This window comes from Lagenorhynchus albirostris, chromosome 11 (assembly GCF_949774975.1).
Source record: "Lagenorhynchus albirostris chromosome 11, mLagAlb1.1, whole genome shotgun sequence".
NCBI classification, from domain to species: domain Eukaryota; kingdom Metazoa; phylum Chordata; class Mammalia; order Artiodactyla; family Delphinidae; genus Lagenorhynchus; species Lagenorhynchus albirostris.
This window is the reverse complement of record NC_083105.1, coordinates 46834017-46860923: the sequence shown is the minus strand read 5'-3', so window position 1 is coordinate 46860923 and position 26907 is coordinate 46834017. Positions and strand designations below refer to the sequence as shown.

General features: G+C 36.3%; 1 protein-coding gene across 8 annotated transcripts in view; it reads left to right on the top strand.

Moving 5' to 3' along the window:
- The window catches only part of CNOT2 (CCR4-NOT transcription complex subunit 2), a 111301-nt gene that overhangs the window by 16380 nt on the left and 68014 nt on the right, over positions 1 to 26907 (top strand). For 3 of the 8 annotated variants that reach the window (XM_060165363.1, XM_060165361.1, XM_060165360.1), the window contains exons 1-2: positions 5297 to 5457; positions 25466 to 25538. In XM_060165363.1, coding sequence (XP_060021346.1) covers positions 5381 to 5457; positions 25466 to 25538 — 150 coding nt within the window. In that variant the 5' untranslated portion in view covers positions 5297 to 5380. Of the gene's footprint in view, positions 1 to 5296; positions 5458 to 10346; positions 10358 to 25395; positions 25539 to 26907 lie in introns of those variants that run through there. The other 5 variants (XM_060165365.1, XM_060165367.1, XM_060165368.1 and 2 more) reach the window with 4 other exon arrangements.

Below are 26907 nucleotides of genomic sequence, written 5' to 3'. Positions count from 1 at the left end.
TACAGTGAGTATCCCTCCCTCCACAGTTTTGCTGCATTTCTTCCTCTATCATGAGGACGCTAAATCCTCTTCCAGATTGTGTGTTGCTAGACTTAAATTTATGTATCGATTATGTGAAGGTGTGATTTAATAGTAAAAAATGTTAAAGGTTTACAGCTAAATGACCTTGACATGAAACCTTGTCCTTGTTCTACCATCCTATACATACAGGCAAGTTACTTAACCTTTCTGAAGCTTAGTTTCCTTTTTTCTAAATTGGAGGTAATTATACTTAACTTGAATATTGTTGAAGTATTAAAGGTGTTGTATATAAACATTGTATGTAAAGCAAACATACTAGGCTCTTGTAAAAATAGGAGTGTAATTCAATGGTGTTTATTGGGTGGTGGTGTCTAGCATCTCCTTTTTACCTACTTAACAAAATTGTGCCTACCCATGTAGCTGCAGTTTTGTATTTTTTATTAGTATTCATTAGTAGTTTGAAGAAACACGTGTTTATGCTTACTAAAAGTTTCATCTAATGAAAGTGATTAAGGTCTTGATTAGTTTACCTTAGTCTGGGGTCCCCAACCCCTGGGCTGCGGACTAGTACTGGTCCTCTGCCTGTTAGGAACCAGGCCACACAGCAGGAGGTGAGCAACAGGTGAGTGAGCGAAGCTTCATCTGCTGCTCCCCATCGCTCTATCCCCATCGCTCGCATTACTGCCCAAACCATCTCCCCGCGCCCCCCGCCCCCGTTCCCCGCCGGTCTGTGGGAAAATTATCTTCCACAAACTGGTCACTGGTGCCAGAAAGGTTGGGGACCGCTGCTTTAGGTCACAAAATTTCTGCTAATTAAAATTCTAATAAAAATAATAAGTCATAAAACTTTTTTAACAGCTTGGAAGGCTTAGTAAATTATAAAGAATGGGGAAAAAGACCAGTAATATCAACTCTTCGTTATTGGTGGATAATTATTTCAGAGTAATATGCTAGTGGGGAGTAAGCAACCAGGAAACTAACGTTTTTTTCAGTTATGTTCTGTAGTAGGTGCTGTTCTCTTACCGTTTATTCATTCAGCAAATTTTAATTAATGCCTGCTAGGTAGCAGATACTTTTCTAGGACATACTTTTCCACCTCACTTTTGTGGACTTTTGAGATTGATGATGATGATGGTGGTTATTTTAAATCCTCTGTAAGTTTGTTGAGTGCAGTAATATTTTTATTTGGCCTTGGAACTGAGGAGAGTTAATGTGGGTTTTAGCAGATTAAATCAGTAGTGTGTACTTGTGGCCAGAAGATAGTTTTAAACTTATGTAAATAACTAAAAAGTTATTAAATTTTATATTTTGACCATAAACATTGATTGTGCTTGTATCAAATTGGACTTGACCTTTGGAAAGAACAAATTAAAATGTTAGGGGAATAATAGTAGGTTTTGCTGCTTGTGTATGGTATGTAGAAATTTGAGAATAAGGACACCAAATTTTGAAGGATATCTTTTAGTTGTTTTTTCACTACAAAATTTTAGTTTGCCAATATGTCACATTTTTTAAAAGCTTTTACAGGATGAGTCTAATTGATTTGTTGTCTTATTGATAACTGTTTAAACCAAATATTGATAACTGTTTAACTGCACAATCAGTAGGAAAAAGTTATTAGATGAAAACAGGACAAAGGATGGTTCAGTCTGACAATGTGTAATGTAGAAGAAGAGTTAACAGAAAAAGTACAAAGTGGAAATTAAGTGGGGTTATACGTGGTAAAAAAGTGGGACAGATGATAGAGTAAATTGTGCCTTTGAAGATAGAAGAAAATGAGTTAAGATTCTTAAAAACTAGTATTCAGTTTTTAGGCATTCAGATAGACTAGAAATATCTTCATTTACGTTAATCCTGAGTGCTTTATACCCCAAGGGATCAATGAAGATAGGAGTGTGTTCGTTATTTCAGTATTTCAAAAATCAAACCTAATTAAAATTAGTATTCTTGGCTTTTCGTAAACAGTATATCAGTTTATGGTAATAGTGGTCATTTTCTGTAGATTAAAATCCCTTGGTTAGTTACATGTGTTTAATACTTTTGAGTCCTTACTGAACAGGTGAGCCTTTTTACACACACACACACACACACACACACACACACACACACACACACACACACACACACACACACCATCCTTTGAATGATGACTTACCAATTGTAATCTCAGAAAGTAATTCCTATTACTTTTATCCAGTATACCTTTTGCAATATCACAATACTCTCTGTCTGGCTTAACATTTATCACTATCAAAAATCATTTCTGTTCATTATTTTCTAGCTACATGAAAATTCCATGAGAGCAGGTATCTTTCCTGTCTTATTTTTACTTAGTATCTTGACTGTATCTCCAGCACCTAGAGCAATGTTACATCCCACCAGCGATGTATGAAGGATCCAGTTTTTCCATTTCCTCTCTAATACTTGTCTATTTTTGTGAATGTAGCCATTCTTGTGTGTTTGATCTCATCGTGGTTTTTATTTGGATTTCCCTAATGACTAATGGAAATCTGTTAATCTATTTAAAAAATCCTGTTGGGAGTTTGATTGGCATTGTATTTAATTGATCTATAGATCAATTAGAAGAGAGTTGACATCTTAATTATATTGCTTTCCAATTCTTAGACATAGTATGTCTTTTATCTCATCAGTGTTTCATTGTTTTCACCATACAGAACCTGCACATGTTTTGTTAGATTTATAACTATGTATCTCATATTTATGCCTGAATGTCTAATTTTGAGGAAACTATTTGGAGCTGTACTAGCTATTCCTAGCATACAGAAGTAGGATTTTGTTCATATCTTGATCTTGCTTTTGACCTTGCAAAACTTACATAGTAGTTCTAGTTTTTTTGTAAATGGTTTAGCATATTTTACTCAGGCAGTCCGTGCCATCTTCAGATAGGGAAGATTTATTTTTTCTGTTTTTCCAATCTCTGTTTTTTTGTTTGTTCATTTCTTTTTCTTGCATAATTGTACTGCCTGGGACATCCTTGCCTGATTTGCAGTCTTAAAGTGTTAACAGCTTTATTAAGTTGTAATTCACATACCATGTTTTAACTCACCCATCTAAGATGTGCAGTTCAGTGGTTTTTAGTATTTTCACAGAGCTTTGCAAACACCACCACAGTTAATTTTAGAGCATTTTTCTCACCTCAGAAAGAACTCTTATACCCTTTAGCGGGCCCTCCCCTTTTCTTTCAACTCCCACCTCCGCCCAGCTTCAGGCAGCCACAGATCTACTTTCTGTCTCTACGCACTTCCCTATCCTACACATTTCATGTAAGTGGAATACATGGTCTTTTGAGACTGGCTTCTTTCACTTGGCATAATGTTTTCAAATATCATACATGTTGAAGCATTTAGCAATATCTTAATCCGTTTATTGCTGAAGAATATGCTGCAGTATGGATATATCCCATTTATTCATTTATCAGTTGATGGACATTTCCATTGTTTCTACTTTTTGACTATTATGAATAATGATGTTATGGATATTGTGCACAAGTTTTTGTATAGATTTTCATTTTGTGTATGTTTTCATTTCTCTTGGTTGCATACGTAGTAGAATTGTTTGGTCAAATGATGATACTGTGTTTAACCTCTTCAACTGCCAGACTATTATCCAAAGCAGCTGTACCATTTTTATTTCCACCAGCAGCGTGTGAGAGTTTCAATTTCTCCAAATCCTGGCTAATACTTGTTATTATTTGTCATTTTTATTGTTGTCATCCTCCTGTGTATGTTGTAGATACCTGATTTACATTACCCTGGTGGTTAATGACATGAACATTTTTTTGTGTACATATTTGGCTACAAATATGTGTTGTCTTCTTTGGAAACATGTCTATTCGGATCCAGATCCTTTGTTTAGTTTTAAACTAGTTTTAAACTAAACTAGTTTGCCTTTTTATTAACCAGTTGTAAGAGTTCCTTGTATACTCTAGGTACAGATTCCTAACTAGATATGTAATTTTCAAATATTTTCTCGCATTCTCTGGGTTTTATTTTTACTTTTTTAATGGTATATTTTCATCACAAACGTTTTTAATTTTGATTAAATCCAGCATATTATCTTGTTACTCATGCCATCATGTTGAAGAACCTAAGGTCACGAAGATTTATCCCTCTGTTTTCTAAGAGTGTTATAGTTTTAGCTCATGCATTTATGTTTACAGCCCATGTGAATTAATTTTTGTATGTGATGTGAGAAAAGGGGTCCAGCTTGATTCTTCTGCATGTGGGTATTAAGTTGTCCCAGCACCATTTGTTGAAAAGACTATACTTTCGCCCATGGAATTATCTTGGCATCCTGTCTAATATGAAATGACCATAAAATGTCAGGGTTTATTTCTAGACTTTCAATTCTTTTTTGTTGCTATATCTGTTTTCAAGTCTGGAAGAATGAATCCTTCAACTTTGTTCTTTTTCAAGATTGTTTTTATTAGTCTGAGTGCCTTGAATTTTTGGAATAACTTGTCAGTTTCTTCAAAGAAGCCAGATTGTTTTGAGTCAGTAGATCAGTTTGGGGAGTATTGCCATCTATGTATTCTGGTCTTTGTACTGTCTTTTCCATTTATATGATTGATCTTTAGGTTTTTCAACAATGTTTTATAGTTTTCAGAAGATAAATTTTGTAGTTCTTTTGTTAAATGTATTCCCAAGTATTTCATTCTCTTTGATGCTTCATAACTGGAATTGTTTTCTTAATTTCATCTTCAGATTGTTCATTGTTAGTATATAAAAATGCAGTTGATTTTTGCATATTTGTTTTATACTCTGCAAACTTGCTGAACTTTTTTTTTTTTTAATAAATTTATTTATTATTTTTGGCCGTGTTGGGTCTTTGTTGCTGTGCGTGGGCTTTCTCTAGTTGTAGCGAGTGGGGGACTACTCTTTGTTGCAGTGTGCGGGCTTCTCATTACGGTGGCTTCTCTTGTTGTGGAGCACAGGCTGTAGAGCGCACGGGCTTCAGTAGACGCGGCACGTGGGCTCAGTAGTTGTGGCTCACGGGCTTAGATGCTCCGCAGCATGTGGGATCTTCCTGGACCAGGGCTTGAACCCGTGTCCCCTGCATTAGCAGGTGGATTCTTAACCACTGCGCCACCAGGGAAGCCCTGCTGAAGTCTTTTATTAAACTATTATAAAATCTATTACAGACGGTCCCCAACTTATGATTGTTTGACTTGAATTTTCAACTTTACAGTGGTACAAAAGTGATATGCATTAAGTAGAAACTGTACTTACAATTTTGAATTTTGATCTTTTCCCAGGCTAGCGATATATGGTAGGAAACTCTCTAGTGATGCTGGGCAGCAGCAGCAGCAAGCCACAAGCTCCCAGTCAGCCACGTGATCATGAGGGGAAACAACCAATACAGGCATACCTTTTTTTTATTGTGCTTCGAAGATATTTTGTTTTTTACAAATTTAAGGTTTGTTGCAACTCTGCGTCGAGCAAATCTGTTGGTGCCAGTTTTTCCAACAGCATTTGCTCACTTTGTGTCTCTGTGTCACATTTTGTTAATTCTTGCAATATTTTAAACCTTTTCATTATTATTTTGTGTGTGATCAGTGAGCTTTGATGTTACTGTTGCAAAAAGATTATGACTTGCTGAAGGCTCTGATGATGGTTAGCAATTTTTAGCAATAAAGTATTTCTTAACTTATTATTTTAATTGAAGTAGAGTTGATTTACAATGTATTAATTTCTGGTATACAGCAAAGTGATTCAGGTAGGGTGTGTGTGTGTGTGTGTGTGTGTGTGTGTGTGTGTGTATTGTTTTTCAGATTCTGTTCCATTATAGGTTATTACAAGATACTGAATATAGTTCCCTGTGCTATATAGTAGGACCTTATTTATCTATTTTATTTTTTTGTAGTGTGTATCTGTTAATCCCAATCTCCTAATTTATCCCCCTCTTCCCCTTTGGTAATCAAAGGGTAAGTTTGTTTTCTATGTCTGTGAGTCTATTTCTGTTTTGTAAGTAAGTTTATTTGTATCATTTTTTTAGATTCCACATATAAGTGGTATCATATGATATTTGTCTTTCTCTGTCTGGCTTACGTCACTTAGTATGATAATCTCTGGGTCCATCCATGTTGCTGCAAATGGCATTATTTCATTCTTTTTTATGGCTGAGTAATATTCATATATATATATTCCTATATATGTAAGAATACATACACACCCATATATATGTATGTATGTATATACACCACATCGTCTATCCATTCATGTGTTGATGGACATCTAGGTTGTGTTATTTTTATATTTGCAGTCTGACAGTCTGCAGTTTGATTGGATTCTTTAATCATTTATTGATACATTTAATATTGGTATTGGTGTAGTGGAATATATGTCTCCCATATTGCTATATTTTCTGTATGTTTTCATGTCTTGTTGTTTTGTTCCTCCTTTACTGCTTTCTTTTGCATCAAGTGGTGTTTTTCTACTATAACATTTTAGTTCCTTTAATGTTATTTACACTATATTCTTTTATATTATTTTTTTAGTTGTTGCACTAGGGCTTACTGTATTCTTATTAGGATTTACTTCAGATGTACTAATTTAGTTCCAGTGAGATACAGAAATTTTATTCCTGTATAGCTCTATTCCCTCTTCTCCCTTTTTGTGCTGTTATTGTTGTACATATTGCAGCTGAATATTTTATAAACCCAACAATATGTTGTTATTATTTCATATGATTTTATCTTACTTAAAGAAACTCAGAAAAGAAGGGAGAGCAAGTATATTCCCAGAATAAGGCTTATTCATTCATCATTTATTAATCTTTGGATATTTTGTTGAATTTGATTTGCTAATATTTTGTTGAGGATTTTTGCAAAAAATGAGGAAGATTGGTCTTTAAGATATTTTTTCTTGTATACTCTTTGGTTTTGGTATCAATGTAATGTTAACTTCTTAAAAGTGACTTACAGAATAATCCCTCCCATTCTATTTTCTGGAAGACATTGTGTCAGATTGGCACTATTTCTTTTTTAGAAATGTTTGGAAGAATTCACTAGTGAAACCATCTTGACCTGGAGGATAACTGTGTGAATTAAATTTTTTCAGCAGATTTAAGACTATTCATGTTGTGTCTTAGTTTCGGACATTAGAAGTCTGAAATCAAGGTACCAGCTGGGCCATGCTTCTTTTCGAGGCTCTGGGGAAGAATCCTTTATTGCTTTTTCTGCCTTCTGGTTGTTGTCAGCAGTCCTTGATGTTCCTTGGCTTACAGCTGCATCACTTCTATTTCTGCCTTCATTTTCACTTGGTTATCTTTCCTCTGTGTATGTCTCTATGTCTCTATTTCCTTTTTTTTTAAAATAAATTTATTTATTTTTTGGCTGCGTTGGGTCTTCATTGCTGCATGCGGGCTTCCTCTAGTTGCGGCGAGCAGGGGCTATTCTTCGTTGTGGTGCGTGGGCTTCTCATTGTGGTGGCTTCTCGTTGCAGAGCATGGGCTCTAGGCGTGCGGGCTTCATTAGTTGTGGCGCACAGGCTCAGTAGTTGTGGTTCGCAGGCTCTAGAGTACAGGCTCAGTAGTTGTGGCACACGGGCTTAGTTGCTCCGCGGCATGTGGGATCTTCCCGGACCAGGGCTCGAACCTGTGTCCCCTGCATTGGCAGGCGGATTCTTAACCACTGCACCACCAGGGAAGTCCTCCTTTTTTCTTAGAAAGATACAGTCGTCATTAGATTTGGGCCGACGCAAATTGAGTATTACCTCCTCTTAATTTGACCGCATCTGCAAAGACTTTATTTCCAAATATTGTTACATTCAGAGATACCAAGGATTAGAACCTGAATATATCTTTATTGGTACACAACTCAACGCACTACAGTTATTACAGTTTATAATCTTGTCACCAGGTAGTTCCCGTTCCTTGCATCAATCTATGCTGTAATTGTCATATTATATCTACATGGTTCATATACCCCTTCAGACAGTGATGTAAATTTTCCTTTAAATTATCACACATATTTTAAAGAATTTAAGAAGAAAAGAATAGGGATTGGCAAACTATGACTATCGGCTAAATACAGCATGCCACCTGCTTTTATAAATAAAATTTTATTGGAATACAGCCACAGCTCTTAGTTTATGTATTTTCTGTGGGTTCTCTTGTGCTGTAAGTGCAGAACTGATTAATCACAACAGAGACTTTTGGGCCTGCAAAGCCTAAAGTATTTATCATCAGGCTGGCCCTTTACAGAAAAGTTTGCTGTTTCCTGGTCTAGTATACATTCCCACATATTTGCCATTTTTGTTGTTCTTCATTCAGGAAATTCTAAGCTTCATTATTTACCTTTGTCCAAAGAAACTTTCTGTTTTTAGAGCAGGTTGGCTCATGATGATTTATCTTAGTTTTCTTTCATCTGAAAATGTATTTATTTCACCTTTATTTTTTGAAGGATACTTTTGTTCCATCTACATTTCTGAGTTGACGGTTCTTTTCTTGATAGCATTTAGCTAGAGTTAAATAGTAGTAGCTACCTTCTTTAGGTGGTTCACAGACTCTCCAGTTTGTTAGTTTCTGCTTTCTATTGTTTGCTTGATATTGATACTAGCTGTTATTTGATATCTACTGTTGTGCTTATGCTGTTGTACTTATCATAGATCAGGAGGGAAGTAAAAATTTCACTTTACCCATGTCTCTCTATAAAGTGGGAAAATAGACCAAGAAGTACATGTTTCAGGAAAAGTGGGAGAAACAATATATTTTAATAACATTTGGAATATTCAGGTATTTGGGCTATTTCTATGCATTCAGTGCAAGGAATTGTGTCTTGGGCAGAGTTGTCTTTGCCCTGTCTTGCTTTGTTATAGCCAAGTCACATCAAAGTTCATTTAGCCTTGGATCCTGAGCCAGAAAACCTGGATTCTGTTTTCTCTGGCTCTGTCACTAATTAGCTGTGTGTGTGACCTTCAACACTCCCACCAGACCACAATTTCTTTATCTTTAAAACAAGAAGTTTCAACTGAATATGCTCTGAGGCCTATTCTTTTTCTTAATTTGCTGTGCTTTCTGTTATCCTCTGCAAACAACCTTATTCTTCTTGCCCTGAAATTCTGACCCAGGTGTTCTTATCCTTTTTTGGGCTATGAACCCCTTTGGCTCGCTGGTGACACATGTCGACCCTTTTTCAATATTTTAGGTGTGCAAAATTAAATATACATGCTTATGAGGACACCAGTTCTATTAGAATATGGTTTTTAAAATATCAAATAAATAAATTCAGTAATGTGCATATCAACAATGTCCAGTGGTGTATAGTAATTTTTAGGCTAGTAATGAACATAAATGAAAATTTGAGATTTGAAGCAACTAAAGTGTTTTGAAAATGTCTGTAGTTTCTAATGGTAACAAAATCACAGGTAATACCACTGTGGCTTGTTGATTACTTTTTTTTTTTAACTTTTTTTTTTGTGTGTGTGGTACGCGGGCCTCTCACTGTTGTGGCCTCTCCCGTTGCGGAGCACAGGCTCCGGACGCGCAGGCTCAGTGGCCATGGCTCACGGTCCCAGCTGCTCCGCGGCATGTGGGATCTTCCCGGACCCAGGCATGAGCCCGTGTCCCCTGCATCGGCAGGTGGACTCTCAACCACTGTGCCACCAGGGAAGCCCTACTTTTTTTTTTAACACTTTTTAAAATTGGGGTATAGTCGATTTATAATATATTAGTTTCAGTTGTACAACATAGTGATTCCAAGCTTTTCTAGATTATACTTCATTTAAAGATACTCTAAAATATTGGTTATATTTCCTATGCTGTACAATATATCCTTATAGCTTATTTATTTTATACCTACTAGTTTGTACCTTTTAATTCCCTATCCTTTGCTTGTTCTCTCCTCTTCCCTCTCCCCATAGAATTACATGGTAACCACTAGTTTCTTCTCTGTGTCTGTTTCTGTTTTGTTATATTCATTCCTTTGTTTTATTTTTAGATTCCACAATAAGTGATAACATACAGCATTTGTCTTTCTCTGTCTGACTTATTTCACTAAGCATAATACCCTCCAGGTTCATTTTTCATGTTGTCGCCAGTAGCAACATTTCATCCTTTTTTATGGCTGAGTAGTATTCTGGTGTGTGTGTGTGTGTGTGTGTGTGTGTGTGTGTGTGTGTGTGTGTGTGTGTGTGTGTGTGTGTGTACACACCACTTGTACTTTATCCATTCATCTGTTGATGGACACTTTGGTTGCTTCCTTATCTTGGTTATTGTAAGTAATGCTGCTATAAACATGGGTGTGTGTGTATCTATTCAAATTAGTGTTTTTATTTTCTTCAGATAAATACCCAGGAATGGAATTGCTGGATCATTGGTAGTTCTGTTTTTAGTTTTCTGAGGAATATCCATACTGTTTTCCACAGTGGCTGTCCAATTTACATTCCCACCAACAGACTACAAGATTTCCCTTTTCTCCGTGTCCTTTATTTGTGGTCTTTTTGATGATTATCACTTACTTTTTTTTTGAATGTTTGAATTTTATTTATTTTTTATACCTCAGGTTCTTGTTAGTTATCTATTTCATACATATTAGTGTATATATGTCAATCCCAACCTCCCAGTTCATCCCACCACCACCACCTCCGTATTACTTACATTTTTAATTAAAGATATACCAAATTTCAATTAGAGGTTAGTAGAATAAGGATGTAACTTTTTTCCATCCAAGTTCATACCCTCTGTGTTCGATCAACGAACTCTGAATTTTTTATTTTTATTTTTTTTTTTGGCCGCACCGCATGGCTTGCAGGATCTTAGTTCTCCCACCAGAGATTGAAGCTGGGCCATTGCAGTGAAAGTGCCAAGTCCTAACCACTGGACTGCCAGGGAATTCCCAACAAACTGAATATTTTTATTTATTTATTTTTTTGCGGTACGCAGGCCTCTCACTGTTGTGGCCTCTCCCGTTGCGGAGCACAGGCTCCAGACGCGCAGGCTCAGCGGCCATGGCTCACGGGCCCAGCTGCTCCGCAGCACGCGGGATCTTCCTGGACCGGGGCACGAAGCCGTGTCCCCTGCACTGGCAGGTGGACTCTCAACCACCGCGCCACCAAGGAAGCCCAAACTGAATATTTTTAGAACATAGGTTAAAACGTCCTCTTCTTGTCAGTCTGGCAAGACATTTTCTTTTTTTATCAATTTATTTATTTATGGCTGCGTTGGGTCTTCGTTGCTGCGCGTGGGGTTTCTCTAGTTGCGGAGAGTGGGGGCTACTCTTGGTTGCGGTGCGCGGGCTTCTCATTGCAGTAGCTTCTCTTGTTGCAGAGCTCGGGCTCTAGGTGCACGTGCTTCAGTAGTTGTGGCTCGCGGGCTCTAGAGCACAGGCTCAGTAGTTGTGGCGCACAGGCTTAGTTGCTCTGTGGCATGTGGGATCTTCCTGGACCAGGGCTCGAACCCGTGTCCCCTGCATGGCAGGCAGATTCTTAACCACTGCACCCCCAGGGAAGTCCCAGTCTGCGAAGACATTTAATTTAGTGTCTACTGTGTAAATTGTGTTTAATAAATATTAAATACATTTCTCAATGAATGAATGTTACTATTAAAGATGTGAATGTTACTGTAACTTTGTGTTATTCATTGCTTTATAACTCTGTGGAGAATAATTTGGAAACATGGTTTCTGACCCTAGGGTCTGTACAAATGGAGTTTTTATTACAGAAATAAATTCTCTTGTTCTTTGTTTCTTATGGGCATTTCTAATTGAGTCTATTTACTACCTGGGATATAGTAAAGTTCCTTAAATAATTTTGGTAGGAAGTTAGAAAAGAATATGATTATTAGTATCAAGGATATTTGGCTGTTTTAATACTGAATAATTGTTCCAGAATGTCTGGTAAATTTCTACTTGAAATAATTTGTCTAGCTAGTATTTCTTAAAAGGGAATACAAATACCTCTTATCAATGGCACACTACTATAGTTATTCTTAATAGGATGTATGATAAAATGGAACTTGGCTGTTATGCATATTAAGCAAATAGTACATTTTGTCTGTATTGCCTGAAATTTTTGAATTGTGGGGTTTTGTCATTATTCTTAATTCATTAGCAGTAAAACAACTAAAGGTTGTAAAGGTTCTTTATAGTTTGTGTTCTCTTATTACAGTGCTACCTGGCCGGAGTTGAGACTGAGTAGACTCATACTCCTACTTCTTTGACTCCAGGTTTACTCTAATCTTCTCTCCTGGAAACATATGTGCTAGGCTTTTTTGTAGGACTTTTTAACTGCCTCCCCCGCACCACCACCCCACCTCCCATAGAGGAAGAATATATGTTTGTTATATACAGAATCTGTCACATGCAGAGGTGTGTTGGTGATGTGTGTCCTTATTAATAAGCCTCCACTGAAGTGACATGCTCTTAAACCATTGCTTTCAATTCCTGTAGTTCCAGAGTATTCTGAGCACTTACAGCTAGTGAACTACTCTAGCTTACTCATGTACCCTAAGAATCAGCTGTTTTTATGCCGGTGTTAATACAATTTTTAGTTTAAGTATGATCTAAGCTAATGAAATATGAGTATAGAAAGAACTATTGTTTAAGCTGTTTGTATATGCTTTGGAAAAGTGAGGTAGATGCCTTGGAAAGACTTTACATAAAATGGTTTAAAAATTACTAAAGGATTAGGTGTGGATAAGCCTAAAGGTTTAGGAAGCTTTTGGTTCGACTGACTAAAATTTATTTTCTCGTGTCTCTGGAGGAATGGTCATTTGTGTGTTGGTTAATGCAACAGCTAAGTGATTAAGGCCAGAGCCAAATTCTTTTCATCTTTCTGTTCTGCCATTATTAGAGTGTGAGATTCTCCTTAAGCTAACTCTCCACAGATTTAGTTTGTTTGTTTTGGCCACACGTGCGGCTTGTGGGATCTTAGTTCCCTGACCAGGGATTGAACCCTGGGCCCTCGGCAGTGAGAGCGCAGAGTCCTAACCACTGGACCGCTAGGGAATTCCCCAAGCTAGCTCTCTTGCGGTTGAAAGATGGCTATAGTAGGTAGTTCTAAATGTGATAGTCTGATATAACAACATCTAGGGGAACAAAGGGGGCTGTCTCTCTCTCCTTTCCTAAAATCCTGCAATCAGATTTCTCCTCTCCTCTTTCTCCTAGTATCTCACTGGCCAGAGTTGGTTCAAATGCCCTTACACAAATCATTTACTGACAGGGGCATGGGGGTGGTTGGGTAGCATTATCATATTTACTTAAATCAATCAACATTTCCTCTTAAGTCATGTGGGAAAGCTTGAACCACTGAACAACTATGGCAGTCACAGGGAGAAGGACTGGACTGTTAGGGAGTCAACCAGGAGTGTCTGCTGTAGAGAGACAATTTAAAAAGTAGAAAACATGCAAAAATTCAGAAGGATGTAGAAACTGGACTTCTTTAAGGAATTTTGAAGTTTCCTTCTTACAGAATTGTATAAAGATAAGGTACATTGAATGTATTCATTTCTGTGACTGGGATAGACACAGAGACCTTGGTTGACGATAGTAATCTGGTAGCCTTAAAACTTTAACAAAACAATTTCGCTGTTCGCCTTGTGACACAGTGCCTGTTTTTTCTCTGCTTAGGGTCTAAAGCTCAGTGTGAAAGGATATTGTGGGTACTTTATTTCCTGATAGGGGTCTTTCTGAACTTTGAATCTCCAGCTGATTAATGTCTGTTACTTGTCACCCCATTGCTGATTTCCTTCTTATAGAAGAATAGTGAGACTTCTGAATAGATGTATTATTTGACAGCTGGAATTTCCAGAAATGATTTCATTTTTTTTGAAACCATAATTGATATGATATATGTATATGATACATCTATGATATTTATTACCAATTACGGTTTCATGAAGAAATATATATATCACATTTTCTTCATGAAACCATAATTGGTATGAGATATGTGTGTGCATGTGTATATATACATATACATATATGTATGTAAAGATTGAATTCAAGTTAAGTGAACAGGAGCTCAAATTCTGGCCCTGTTACTTCCAGCTTAGTTAACTACCTCTTGACCTTGTGTTATTTCCTTATTGTTAGAGTTTGTTTTCTCATCTGTAAAAAAGGGACAGTAATATCTACCTTATAGAATTATTTTGAGGGTTGAAAGAAATTATACATGAAGTAGTGCACAGTGACTAATGCTTGGCAAATGATAGTTAATATTACATTTCTAGGAAGAAATGTTAAGATAGTGGACATATTTTTAAAACCTAAGTATTGAATATATTAGAGGAACTTTTTTTACTAGAAATTTCTTGTAATAAGGAAGTTTTACTGTAATCTACTTCTTCTGATTATCTGCTTCTGCACTTACAGTGTATGTATTTCAACAAAAGAAATCTTGTGCTTAAAAAACAGTGTAAAAATTAATGTTTAAGGCCCAGCATTATTTCTCAGAGGTACAGTAAGAGGCAAGGAAAGGGTGCATTGGCATGCATAGGAACTGTACGGTCTCTTATATACTACCTTCAATTTATATAATGTTTCTTTTTGCTTAGTACTTACACTGAGATGAAAACATTTTTGAATTTCACTTTCTTATAAAGTCTTAACCCGACAGCCTTAATCTTGGCTGTACATTTGAATCACCTGGAGCACTTTAAGCCTTTCTTTTTTTTGCGGTACGCGGGCCTCTCACTGTTGCGGCCTCTCCCGTTGCGGAGCGCAGGCTCAGCGGCCATGGCTCACGGGCCCAGCCGCTCCGCGGCATGTGGGATCCTCCCGGACCGGGGCACGAACTCGTGTACCCTGCATCGGCAGGCGGACTCTCAACCACTGCGCCACCAAGGAAGCCCTGGAGCACTTTAAAAAGCACCTGCTGACCAGGTTCCATCCCTGACAAATTAATTAAAGTAGGGGCAAGGGAGGGGACATTAATATTTCTTAAAAAAAAAAACCTTCGGTGATTCTGATGTGCATCCTATGATTAAAAACAGTGTAAATCCTTTAGCCTATTTCTGTCCTCTATAAATATGCCTATTGCCTCTTCCCCTCTGTGTTAGTGCCCTAAACAGTCATGTGTCAGTGCTTTGCAGAGCATCTGTGGCTATTCCCTTGACTTTCACGCCAGGAACAGTGTACCAGAAGTTGCCCCTTTGTGTTTTACAAAAAGTAAACTTTGAGAAGTTGGGAGAATGTCTACTTAGTTAGTGTTCACTATGTTATCTTCTTTAAATGGAGGGGTGTAATTATTCTTTTCTCCTTTTTACTTAAGCTTTATTATCTTTTTTAATTTTATTTATCTGTTTTTGGCTGCGTTGGGTCTTCGTTGCGGTGTGCAGGCTTCTCATTGCGGTGGCTTCTCTTGTTGCGGAGCATAGGCTCTAGGCACTTGGGCTTCAGTAGTTGTGGCACACGGGCTCAGTAGTTGTGGCTTGCGGGCTCTATAGTGCAGGCTCAGTAGTTGTGGTGCATGGGCTTAGTTGCTCCGCGGCATGTGGGATCTTCCTGGACCGGGGCTCGAACCCATGTCCCCTACATTGGCAGGTGGATTCTTAACCACTACACCACTAGGGAAGGCCTTAAGCTTTATTTTATTTTATTTTATTTTATTTTATTTTATTTTTTTATTTTTTTTATTTTTGCGGTACGCGGGCCTCTCACTGTTGCGGCCTCTGCCGTTGCGGAGCACAGGCTCAGTGGCCATGGCTCACGGGCCCAGCCGCTCCGCGGCATGTGGGATCTTCCCAGACCAGGACACGAACCCGTGTCCCCTGCATCGGCAGGCGGACTCTCAACCACTGTGCCACCAGGGAAGCCCTGTATTTCATTTTACTTGGAACTTTTTAGACTTGGTAGTAGAAATTTTCTGTCTTGAGATGCTTGGCCTTTTATTTTATTTCTTTTTTCTTTTTCTTTTTTTTAACATCTTTATTGGAGTATAATTGCTTTACAATGGTGTGTTAGTTTCTGCTTTATAACAAAGTGAATCAGTTATACATGTGTTCCCTCTTGCATCTCCCTCCCTCCCACCCTCCCTATCCCACCCCTCTAGGTGGTCACAAAGCACAGAGCTGATCTCCCTATGCTATGCGGCTGCTTCCCACTAGCTATCTATTTTACGTTTCGTAGTGTATATATGTCCATGCCACTCTCTCGCTTTGTCACAGCTTACCCTTCCCCCTCCCCGTATCCTCAAGTCCATTCTCTAGTAGGTCTGTGTCTTTTTCCCGTCTTACCCCTACGTTCTGCATGACCTTTTTTTTTCTTAGATTCCATATATATGTGTTAGCATACGGTATTTGTTTTTCTCTTTCTGACTTCACTCTGTATGACAGACTCTAGGTGCATCCACCTCACTACAAATAACTCAATTTCGTTTCTTTTTATAGCTGGGTAATATTCCATTGTATATATGTGCCACATCTTCTTTATCCATTCATCCGATGATGGACACTTAGGTTGCTTCCATATCCAGGCTATTGTAAATAGAGCTGCAATGAACATTTTGGTACATGACTCTTTTTGAATTATGGTTCGAGATGCTGGGCCTTTTAGACAGATAGATCTACTGTCTATTACTCACAGTAAATTCCATGTGTCAGGTACCTAGAAGCCTCCTTGAAATAACATGTGACAGAACTACACAGATATGTAAGAAATCGTGCATCAGGAACGCTACCAGTACAGAAAATAGAAGACACATAAAATTAAGCTACAAAACATTAAATTATGACAAACAGAGAGTAAATTGATTTCAAAAGCATAGTGTTGATTTATTTTTATTTGTTTTCCTTTGTAAATGTAGGCAACTTTTCATTTTACATGTTAATCATAGACTCTTGAAACATGTATTATTAAAACATTCAGAAAAACTATTTTTAGTTGATGTGGCATTTTTCCCAGACTAAGTTTGGTATAAAACAGAAATTCCTGAGTTTTATTTATTTTTATTTTGTCTGCCCACGTTTCTTATATGTAACATAAGTCATCAACTCAGAATTTTGCAAACATTTATCTATGTGATCGAACCAAAAATTAGTTCAGAAAATAGTTCATAAAATACTTGTAACTGCAGCCTACCTACTAACAAGAAAATGTTGCTTAACATGGTTCTGGAATTTGAGAAACCCTAAGGTTTTAAAGATGATGTTAAGTGCATTTACTTCAGCTTTTATTGAGCTCTAGTGAAATTGGTCACATTTGGTAGTGTGTTTTAATTAATAGCCAACTTGGAATATAATGTCCTCTATATCAGAAAATAAAACCTGCCCAACGGGTTCAACTCTCTTAACCTGACAAATTCACATTGTAGCTTAAAGTTGAGTTTGGTAAAGACTACCAAATTAAAATCTTTTTTTTTTTGATGTGGACTTTTTTTTTTTTTTAAGTCTTTATTGAATTTGTTACAATATTGTTTCTGTTCTATGTTTTGGTTTTTTGGCCCTGAGGCATGTGGGATCTTAGCTCCCTGACCAGGGTTTGAACCTCACCCCCTGCATTGGAAGGCGAAGTCTTAACCCCTGGACCACCAGGGAAGTCCCTAAAATCTTTTATTTAGATACCATTCCCAACCTCCAAAATATTTGGGCCATGTTTTAAAGTACTATTGAGCAATAAAGTGGGAGGAAAAGAAAACATGGAAAAAAATCAACTGTAATTGTCCACTTTCCTAAATGGATTACTTTGACACAAAACATTTAAAGTATAAAATTTTGGAGCTGCACACATTAAAAAAATTCATCTAAATTGATCACTTTATTTTACAGATTAAGAAACTGAAGCCAGAGAGGAGAAACTGATCAGGCTAATACTAACTAGAATTCAGATTTTCTGGTTATTGTTCCATTCAAGGTGTATATTTTTGTATGCTGATGACATCCAAAATTTAATAGAATTTGGAGAATAAAGTTAATTTTTTTCTCTCCAATTAAGTATTTTCTAGAAATGTTACTCATTAATCTCTTATTTTGAGAAGTCTTTTTTTGAAAGAAAAATTGGGGTTCAGTTACCATTTGTTTAGATAATATTAGGTGCTGAATTTTTATTAGCCTCTGATTTAGGGAAACACCTAGGATGAATAAGCCTGCTTATCTTATATTAATTAAGATTTGGTTTCTATTTTCCCTCTTACTGGCTTCTTGTCAGATTTTAAGCTGATAGCATGACTAAATCTATTTCACGGGTTTTCAGCAGAAAAGGTATAAAATGTTTATTCTTTTATCATTTATACTGGTATATTCAGTAACTTTATTCTAAAAGTATCTTGAATTTGAGAGAAGTTATTGCATGAGTAGACACTAGTGATACATGTGTTACATGAATTACTTTGCGTTCTTGAAATTTAATTCTGTTACCAGTCTGTTAAAAAGTTTAAAGTTTTTTGACTTAGTTATTTGCAAATATTCAATACAATTTGGAGGCATTAAAACATTAGCTTTGTTTACATTGTTTAAAAATCTTTTAAATATTACTTCATCAAGCCTGTCTTTTAAAATATAATTTTGACATACCTGTTAATCACTTAGCATTTTATAAATTTTTGTTTTCAAGCAACATACAACATACCAGTGAAATGATCCATTCTCTAATAATCTGAATGGTTACCATATTTAAAGTGTTTTGTAGTTGAGAACAAACTGATACCAATAGAGGTACCACATAGTTCGTTCTAGCCTTTCATCCTTGCTTACCTGTAACTTTCCTGAAGTGGGAAATCTGGCTCCCACCAACCACCATCTATTTTACTTATTGTTTATCTTCAGTAGACATGTATAGTTGTTTCAGCATTACTAATCCATAGCCTTGTAAGGAATCACTTTACCAACCAGAACACAGTGTTTATATAGAGTTCTTTTTTTCTGTTACAGTTACCAGTCACAATACCATCTTCCAAAGTTATTTAGGCCAGCACCATTTTCCATACCCCCTTCAGTGTGGCTGTGTCATACATTTGTAATACAGTTACTCTTTTGCCAGTTCTGTATTTCTAACCTCCTAGTTGATTTTTAAGATTTGCATACATTCAGCTTTACTCTTCATGTTGTGAAGTTCTATGGATTTCGGGACATGCATAGCATCTGTGTCCACTCCAGTACCATATAGAATAATTCAGTCTCTTTAAAGTTCCCTCTGTGTCCCCTTTGTAGTCAGTCACTCCTCCAGTTCCCTGGCAACCATTGATCTATTTTCTCTCTCTACAGTTTTGCCTTTCCAGAATGTCATGAATGGAAACACTATATGGCCTTTTTGGTCTGGATTCTTTGCCTTAGCAAGTGCATTTAAGATTCATCCATGTTGCATAAATTAATAGCTTGGTTTTTTTTTAATTGTTGAATAGAATTCTGTTGTGTAGATGTGTTGTTTTATTTATCCATTCACCTTTTGAAGAACATCTTCCATGGTATAAACATTCACGTATAGGTGTTGGTATGAGCGTAAGTTTTCAGTACACTTTGGTAAATACCTAGGGGCACAATTACTGGGTTGTATGTTAAGCCTATGTTTAACTTTATAAAAAACTGCCAAACCCTTCCAAATGTATTTGCTTTCATTTTTTAAAGATATTTTAGCTAGATTTAGAATTCTTGGTTAATAGTTTTTTATAATTTTTTTCTATAGTTTAAAAATGTTGAGGGGAGTTCCCTGATGGCCTACAAGTTCGTATTCTGGGCTTTCACTGCCATGGCCCAGGGTTCAATCCCTCCTGGTCTGGGAACTGAGATCCCACACCCCTCAAGGCCAGAAAAAAACTTGATTACCTCTCCCCTGATTTGCATTGTTTTTGGTGACAAGTCTGCCATCATTTCTCTCTCTTTTTCTCTATGTATTCTTTTTTCCCCTTCTGGCTGCTTTATGATTTCTCTATCACTGTTTCTCAGTAGTTTGACTGTCAAATGATGAAGTGTGTTTTTTTGTTCTCCTTAGAGGTTGTTGAAGTTATTGGATCTGTGAGTTTATAGTTCTCAACAAATTTAGGGAAAGTTTGGCCTTTTTTCCCTGTCCTCCTGCTCTTTTACTCTTTCTGGGATACTAATTACATTAATTTTAGACTGCTTGATATCGCCCAACAGTTCACTGTCCCTAGTGATGATATCTCACTGTTCATTGTCCCATGGTTCCTTTTTTTTTTTTTTTGTAGGCTCTTTTCTCACAGTGTTTAATTTTGGAGTTTTTTCTGTTGCTATGTCTTCAATTCATTAAGCTTTTCTTTTGGAGTATCTAATCTGCTGTTAATCCTATCCAATGCATGTTTAATTAGAGATATTGAATTTTTATCTCTAGATGATCAGTTTGAGCCTTTAAAAAATGTTTTAACTTTCAAATAATTATAAATTCATAAGATGCAAAAATAGTACAAGGAGGTCCCATATGCCCATCACCTATCTTCCTCCAGTGATGTCATCTTACATAACTGTAGTGCATTATCAAAACCAGAAATCGGTATAACTTATTAGACTGCAAATTAATTCACTTTACCCTTTTCTGCATGCATTCACTTTTTTGTATGTTTTTATCATTCTGTGGTATTTTTCACATGTGTAGAGTCGTATAACCACCACCACCAAAAGCAAGATACAGAACCTTTCTGTCACCATAAAAAAAAATCCTCTTTCTGCCAACTTAGGTATTTTTGATACCTTGAAATTTTTTTCTTTTAATTTTTTTAAAAATTTAAATAATTATTTATTTATTTTTGGCTGAGTTGGGTCTTTGTTGCTGCTCAGGGCTTTCTCTAGTTGCGGCGAGAGGGGGCTACTCTTCATTGCAGTGCGTGGGCTTCTTATTGCGGTGGCTTCTCTTGTTGCGGAGCATGGGCTCTAGGTGCACAGGCTTCAGTAGTTGTGGCACGTGGGCTTAGTAGTTGTGGCTCACGGGCTCTTAGAGCATAGGCTAAGTAGTTGTAGCGCATGGGCTTAGTTGCTCCGTGGCATGTGGGATCTTCCCAGACCAGGGCTGGAACCTGTGTCCCCTGCATTGGCAGGTGGATACCTTACCTTTCTGGTACTATGTTCATAGTTTTCTTTATTTGCTTGAATGTATGGAATACATTTACAATACCTCTTTAAGCCACTAATTCTATCATCTGTATAATTGCAGGTTTATTTCCATTTATTATATTTCACCTTGTTATGGGTTGTATTTCCTGCTTCTTTGCATGGCTAGTGTTTCTGATTGGATGCCAAACATTTAATTTTACATTATTTAATGATGGTTTTGTTGTATTGTTTTAAATATTGTTGGGCTTTGTTTAGGGGTACAGTTATGGTACTTAGAATTCTTTTGATCTTTTTGAGGCTTGGTTTTAAGCTCTGTTGGTGCTGGTCAAGAACATACTTCAGTTTAAAGCTTATTTGGTTTCATTACTGAGGTTTTCATTACCTTCTGAACTCTATTCAGTACCCTGTGTGTTAAAAGGTCCTACTCTCATTGATGGGAACATGAGCTCTGGGGATTGTTCTGCCTACTCCTTTTCAGAGGCTTTTTCTTCAGATTCAGTAGTTTTTTCACATGCATGAACAGATCATTACTTAGCTAAAACCTTGAGGGGAATCTCTCTCCATATCTTTGGAGCTCTTTGCAGCTTCCTTCTCCCCATTTGCCCTGCAAATTCTGGCTGTCTTGGTGTTTCCCCTAGCTCTGAACTCTTTTTCCTTAGCTCAGTGAGACTGTTGTGCTCCAGTTGGGTTCCATCGCCTAACCCCCTCCCTGTGTTTCAGCCTTGTAACTCTACAGGCAGTACAGCTTACTTTTGTTTTGTTCTCTTGATGATCTCTGTCCTGAGATGGTGTTCAATGTCTGAAAATCATTGTTTCATACATTTTTTTCTAGTTTTCTAGTTGTCTAAGGTAGGAAGGTAAATACAGTCTCTGTTTTTCTGTCTTGGAAGGTATCCCTGCCTTATAGAAAATTTCATTTTAGTTTTATAAATATTTGTCTTTTCTGAGTTTTTAAATATTTATAGGACTTTGTGGGAAAAGCAGTGCATAAACTTTAATAAATTTAGGTACCTAGGGTGCATGTTCTCTCTCATGTTTTCTTTTTTTCACATATTCTCTGTGTCACACATATATTCACAGCCTTTTTTATCTATTCACTGTCCTTTCATTCCTAATACGATGAGTATTAGGAATAACACAATCTGTTATTGAACATCTTTGTTTAATATAAGATAGTGGTGACAAATGTTAGCTTTTCATGTTTACCCAGAAGAAAATAAGAGTGCCTTAATTTCTTTTTCCCTTTGTTTACTGAAAGGAGATAATGATTTTTAGTTATTGTTCAATATAGAATGTTGATTCCTATATTGGTTAGAACACATACAGGCATACATCTTGTTTCATTGTGTTGCAGGAAGGGGGACCCCTTCCCTTCCAGGGCCCAAGAGTGGGCTCTTGTCTAACACTCTGAAATGAATTGTCGGAGGAGACACATGGGTTGACAAAGCAAGAGGCTTTATTGGGAAGGGGCGCCCATGTGGAGAGCAGCAGGGTAAGGGAACCCAGGAGAACTGCTCTACCACGTGGCTCGCAGTCTCTGGGTTTTATGGTGATGGGGTTAGCTTCCGGGTTGTCTTTGGCCAATCATTCTGACTCAGGGTTCTTCCTGGTGGTGCACGCGTCGTTCAGCCAAGATGGATTCCAGCGAGAAGGATTCTGGGAGGTTGGTAGGACATATGGACTGGTGTCTCCTCTCCTTTTGACCTTTCCCGAACTCTTCCGGTTGGTGGTAGCTTGTTAGTTCTGTGTTCCTTACCAGGACCTCCTGTTGTAAGATAACTCAAGCAAGTGGTTACTGTCGTGTCTGGCCAGGGCAGGCGGTTTCTGTCGGTGGTTCCCTTAACAACCGCACTTTGCTTAATTGTGCTTTATTATTCTATTGTGTTTTTACAAATGGAAGGTTTGTGGTAATCCTGCATCAGACAGGTCTGTGGGTGTTGTTTTTCCAACAGCATTTGCTCACTTCACGTCTCCATCACATTTTGGAACTCTTGAAATATTACAGACTTTTTCATTATTCTAATATTTGTTTTGGTGATCTGTGATCGGTGATCTTTGATGTTAGTATTGCAAAAAGGTGATGACTCACTGGAGGCTCCAGTGACGGTTAACATTTTTTAACAATAAAGTGTTTTTTAGTTAAGGGACGTACATTGTTTTTTTAGACATAATGCTATTGTATACTTAATAGACTACAGTATAGTGTAAACATAACTTTTGTGCGTTGGGAAACGAAAAAGTTTGTATGACTTGCTTTATTGTGGTATTTGCTTTATTGCTGTGATCTGGAACTGAACCTGCAGTATCTTGGAGGTATGCCTATAGTGGCTGTTGTTTGAAACCCTAAGCCATGAAATACTTGAAGTTATCCCAAGATGGGGAAACAAAAGAAACAAAACAAGCTTTACTTTTGTACTAAATCCATAGTATTCCAAAGTTAATATTTTTTTAGTCTGGTAAATGTACAGATTAAATATTTTTAATTATATTATTTAGCATATAAAGTCCTAATTATCTCATATATATATATAATGTTATGCTGTTGAAAATAGAATAGCCTTGCCTGATTTTAGATTTCTAATATATCTTTTGATGAAACTGGTACAAATGGAAGATAGTGCATGGACTTTAAACTTATTCTTAAACTTATTTAAGAAGGAAAACATGCTTATTTTCTAAGAAAAAACTGAAATTTTACACTTACTGTCCATTGAATTCAGACTTGTCATGAACATGTTAATAGTAAAGCAATTACTGTTTTAAACTCTCTTAATATTATAAAATACATTAAAACAGGGTTAATGTTGTTTAGAGGATGCATAATAAATAGGTTTGTTCTCATTTTGTGACAGTCATGAACATTTAAGTTGGAGCTAAATGTATGTCACTTAACGATTCTTGAACATCTAATTCAGTAGATAGTTTTTCTTTATGAATAACCTAATTCCTTGCTAGATTATATTTATAGCAGTAAATATACTTATGCTTTAAAAAACCTTTCTCCTTTGTTACTTTTGAGAGAGACGTATTTAATTCCACTAGTACATATAAATTTGGTAATGCACATTTACATTTTTGCCATAGAGCCAGGCATCTCTGAAGTATTTCAGCCAAACATTTACAATGCAAGATGGTCAGAATTAAGTAAAAGTATATAGCACCCGCTAACTTGTGATCAGGCATAAGAGAGGAGGTGGAGTGTAGGTTTTCAGTACATGAATTCTTTTTAAAATTTAAATCTAATAATATTAATTTTTAATGTTTTCCTTGAAACATTTTCTGACCTTCTTACTAGATTGCTTTTTAGACGTAATCCATGTGTATGTGTATGTGCATGTTTGTTGGTTTTAGTAAAATTGATTCATACTTCCTATGAAATTAAGTTAGATGTTTTTATTATCCTCTCTGAAAGTAAATTTTGTCTAATATTAAATAATTGCTCTAAATTTGAATATAATTTTTAGTGGTTAGCAACTATTGTTAGTTCAGTAGGTATACTAACTTACTACTTTCCTGGGGTAAACATTTTACTAAAAGTTAGGTAAAAGTAAAAGTAAGACTTTAGTCTTAAAAACGACTATTTACAAATTCTTTGTAGATACTACTTTTGAATTTTTGGTCTTTCATTTTCAATTTACGTTCTTGAGTTAGCATCTCTAGAGACTATTACCTCTGCTTCGGTGATTGATTTTTTTTTTTTTTTTTTGTACCTGAAGTTTACAGTGCCTAGTCATTTTGGACTTATTTAGCTCTGTCCAGGTTAAGAAATAAGCACCATTATTTTTCTGCCCTAATGTAAAAAAGCACATTCTATTAGAGCATGCATGAAATTGGAGGATTGAAGGACAAAGGCTTCCAGAAAGTTGACATGTGTTGCTACTCTTCATTGGAGTAAATTTTAATAGAATATTGAGTTAGGTTTGCATCTGTTAATCATCCTAACATTATAGGATGAATTCCCATCTTATGGCATAGGAATAAACCTCATAAACTGAATGAATAGCGGCTGTATAAATAAGCATTTTGAGGGGAGGGATTTGAAATTAGATGACTGAATCTGAATTAATTGAACATTTCTGAGACTAACAGGAGGATGTTTATTTAAAAGGAAAAAAAATGTGTCAATTCAGGGCTGAACTTTTTTGTCCACTCCATTTTTATTCACTGTAAGTTTCTTTCTATGTGTGAGGTCTGGGAGACAGTTTTAATTGGAAGGGAAAGGTTTTCATATTTAATAACTTCTATCTCAAATAAAATGTCTGCCAGTCTAGCCCTCCCTGGATGGTTAAGAGGAAGATCAATTAAGATATAAAAAGAGTACTTTTTGGTTTTGTTTTCTATGTATCGTATTGGATATTTTTGCTGCTGTTCATATGTTTACATGTTAGTAATTTTGACGGCTTTTGGATAATTCCACTCTAGAGGGAGAACTGGTGGGCGGTCCTTCCTGTGACACGACCCTTGAGTGACAGTTCTATTTGATTGCCTCCAGTACTGTGAGGAAAGGACACGACTCTATGGTGAGGACTGATGGACATACATTATCTGAGAAAAGAAACTACCAGGTAAGATCAAAAATTTTTTTCCTTTTTTCTGTTGGTCATATAGTTACATGAACTGTTTAACATGTTGTATTTAATTGGAATCAGGTTGGATACACCTGAGTTTGAAAAATTGGGGTTATAATTTTAAAAATAACGTATGTTGGGTTTGACAGTTGAAATAGTGGGAACATTTTTCAGAATAAAGCATGCTTATAATATAAATGTATATTTATTCTTATAAATAATGTATATATATTATTATAATAAATATATATATTCTTTTAGTGTCAGAACATAATTTTTCTGGTGTGTATATCTGTGTCAAAACTTAGATTATCTAAAACACAATTTATGACTTCATGGCTGGATTCAGAGCTAGTATTCCATAAAACAAAATGTTGATTGCTTTTATACATATTATTTCTGGAAGACTAAATCTGAAGTCTTAGGATCTATTCGGGGTACTAGAGCATCACAGGAATGTAGACAAAGTTGGTTAGAGTATAGAAAAAATAGAAATGAAAATCCCAGGGTACTCAGAGACCCCAATTCTATTGAATTTGTCATTAGCTTGCTGTCCTTATAATGTTAGATTCTTGTTTTCTCATTTATTAAGTTAGTTAATAATATCCATCCCCTATGAAATATGTAAGGATGCTGAAAGGATGGTTGAGGTGTAATATTCCTGTTTTCTTTCTGAGCTTTTAAAAGAAGGTGAATTTTAAAGATAGTGCTATTAAATAGTGATTTTTAAAACTCTTACATTTGAATTTAATTTTTTCAAAGAAAATCTGCTTTATTCATTTGATAATAATTTAATATCAAATTATGTAATGACTCAGAATACACAGTAGTTCATAGTTAAGTAGGAATAAGCTTTAGGCTTCTTTCACAAATACATATCCAGCCTCCCTCTCTCCCTTCCACCCACAAGTTTTGTTCCCTCCAGGCTGTGAAGGCAACTAGTGTGATAGCAGCAGCTTTTGTTAACTAACCATTTATCTTCTAATCATTTATTTTAGCCCAGTTAGTCTTTTCTTCCCTCACATTGGAACAGTGAACATTGGAGAAAATTGTAAATGGGTCTTCATGGTGAGATAACAAAGAGCCTTTGAACACAAGACTTAGGTTCTGGTTTGGGCACTGTCCATAATGAAAAGTAGTGTCATATTTAACCTTTCTAGAATTTGACCTAATTTTATGTCTGAAGTTTCTTGCCAGATTTTTATAATTTTAATAAGCCAGAGTAAGCTGTGGCTATGCAGAATCAGTTCTCCCTGTAACCTTTTCTGTTCTGAATTGTTTTTATAGAATTAATCAACATGGCCTCTGTTCATTACTTATACTTGCTGTAACTCCTGCCTCACAACCACTTCCAACTACCTTGACT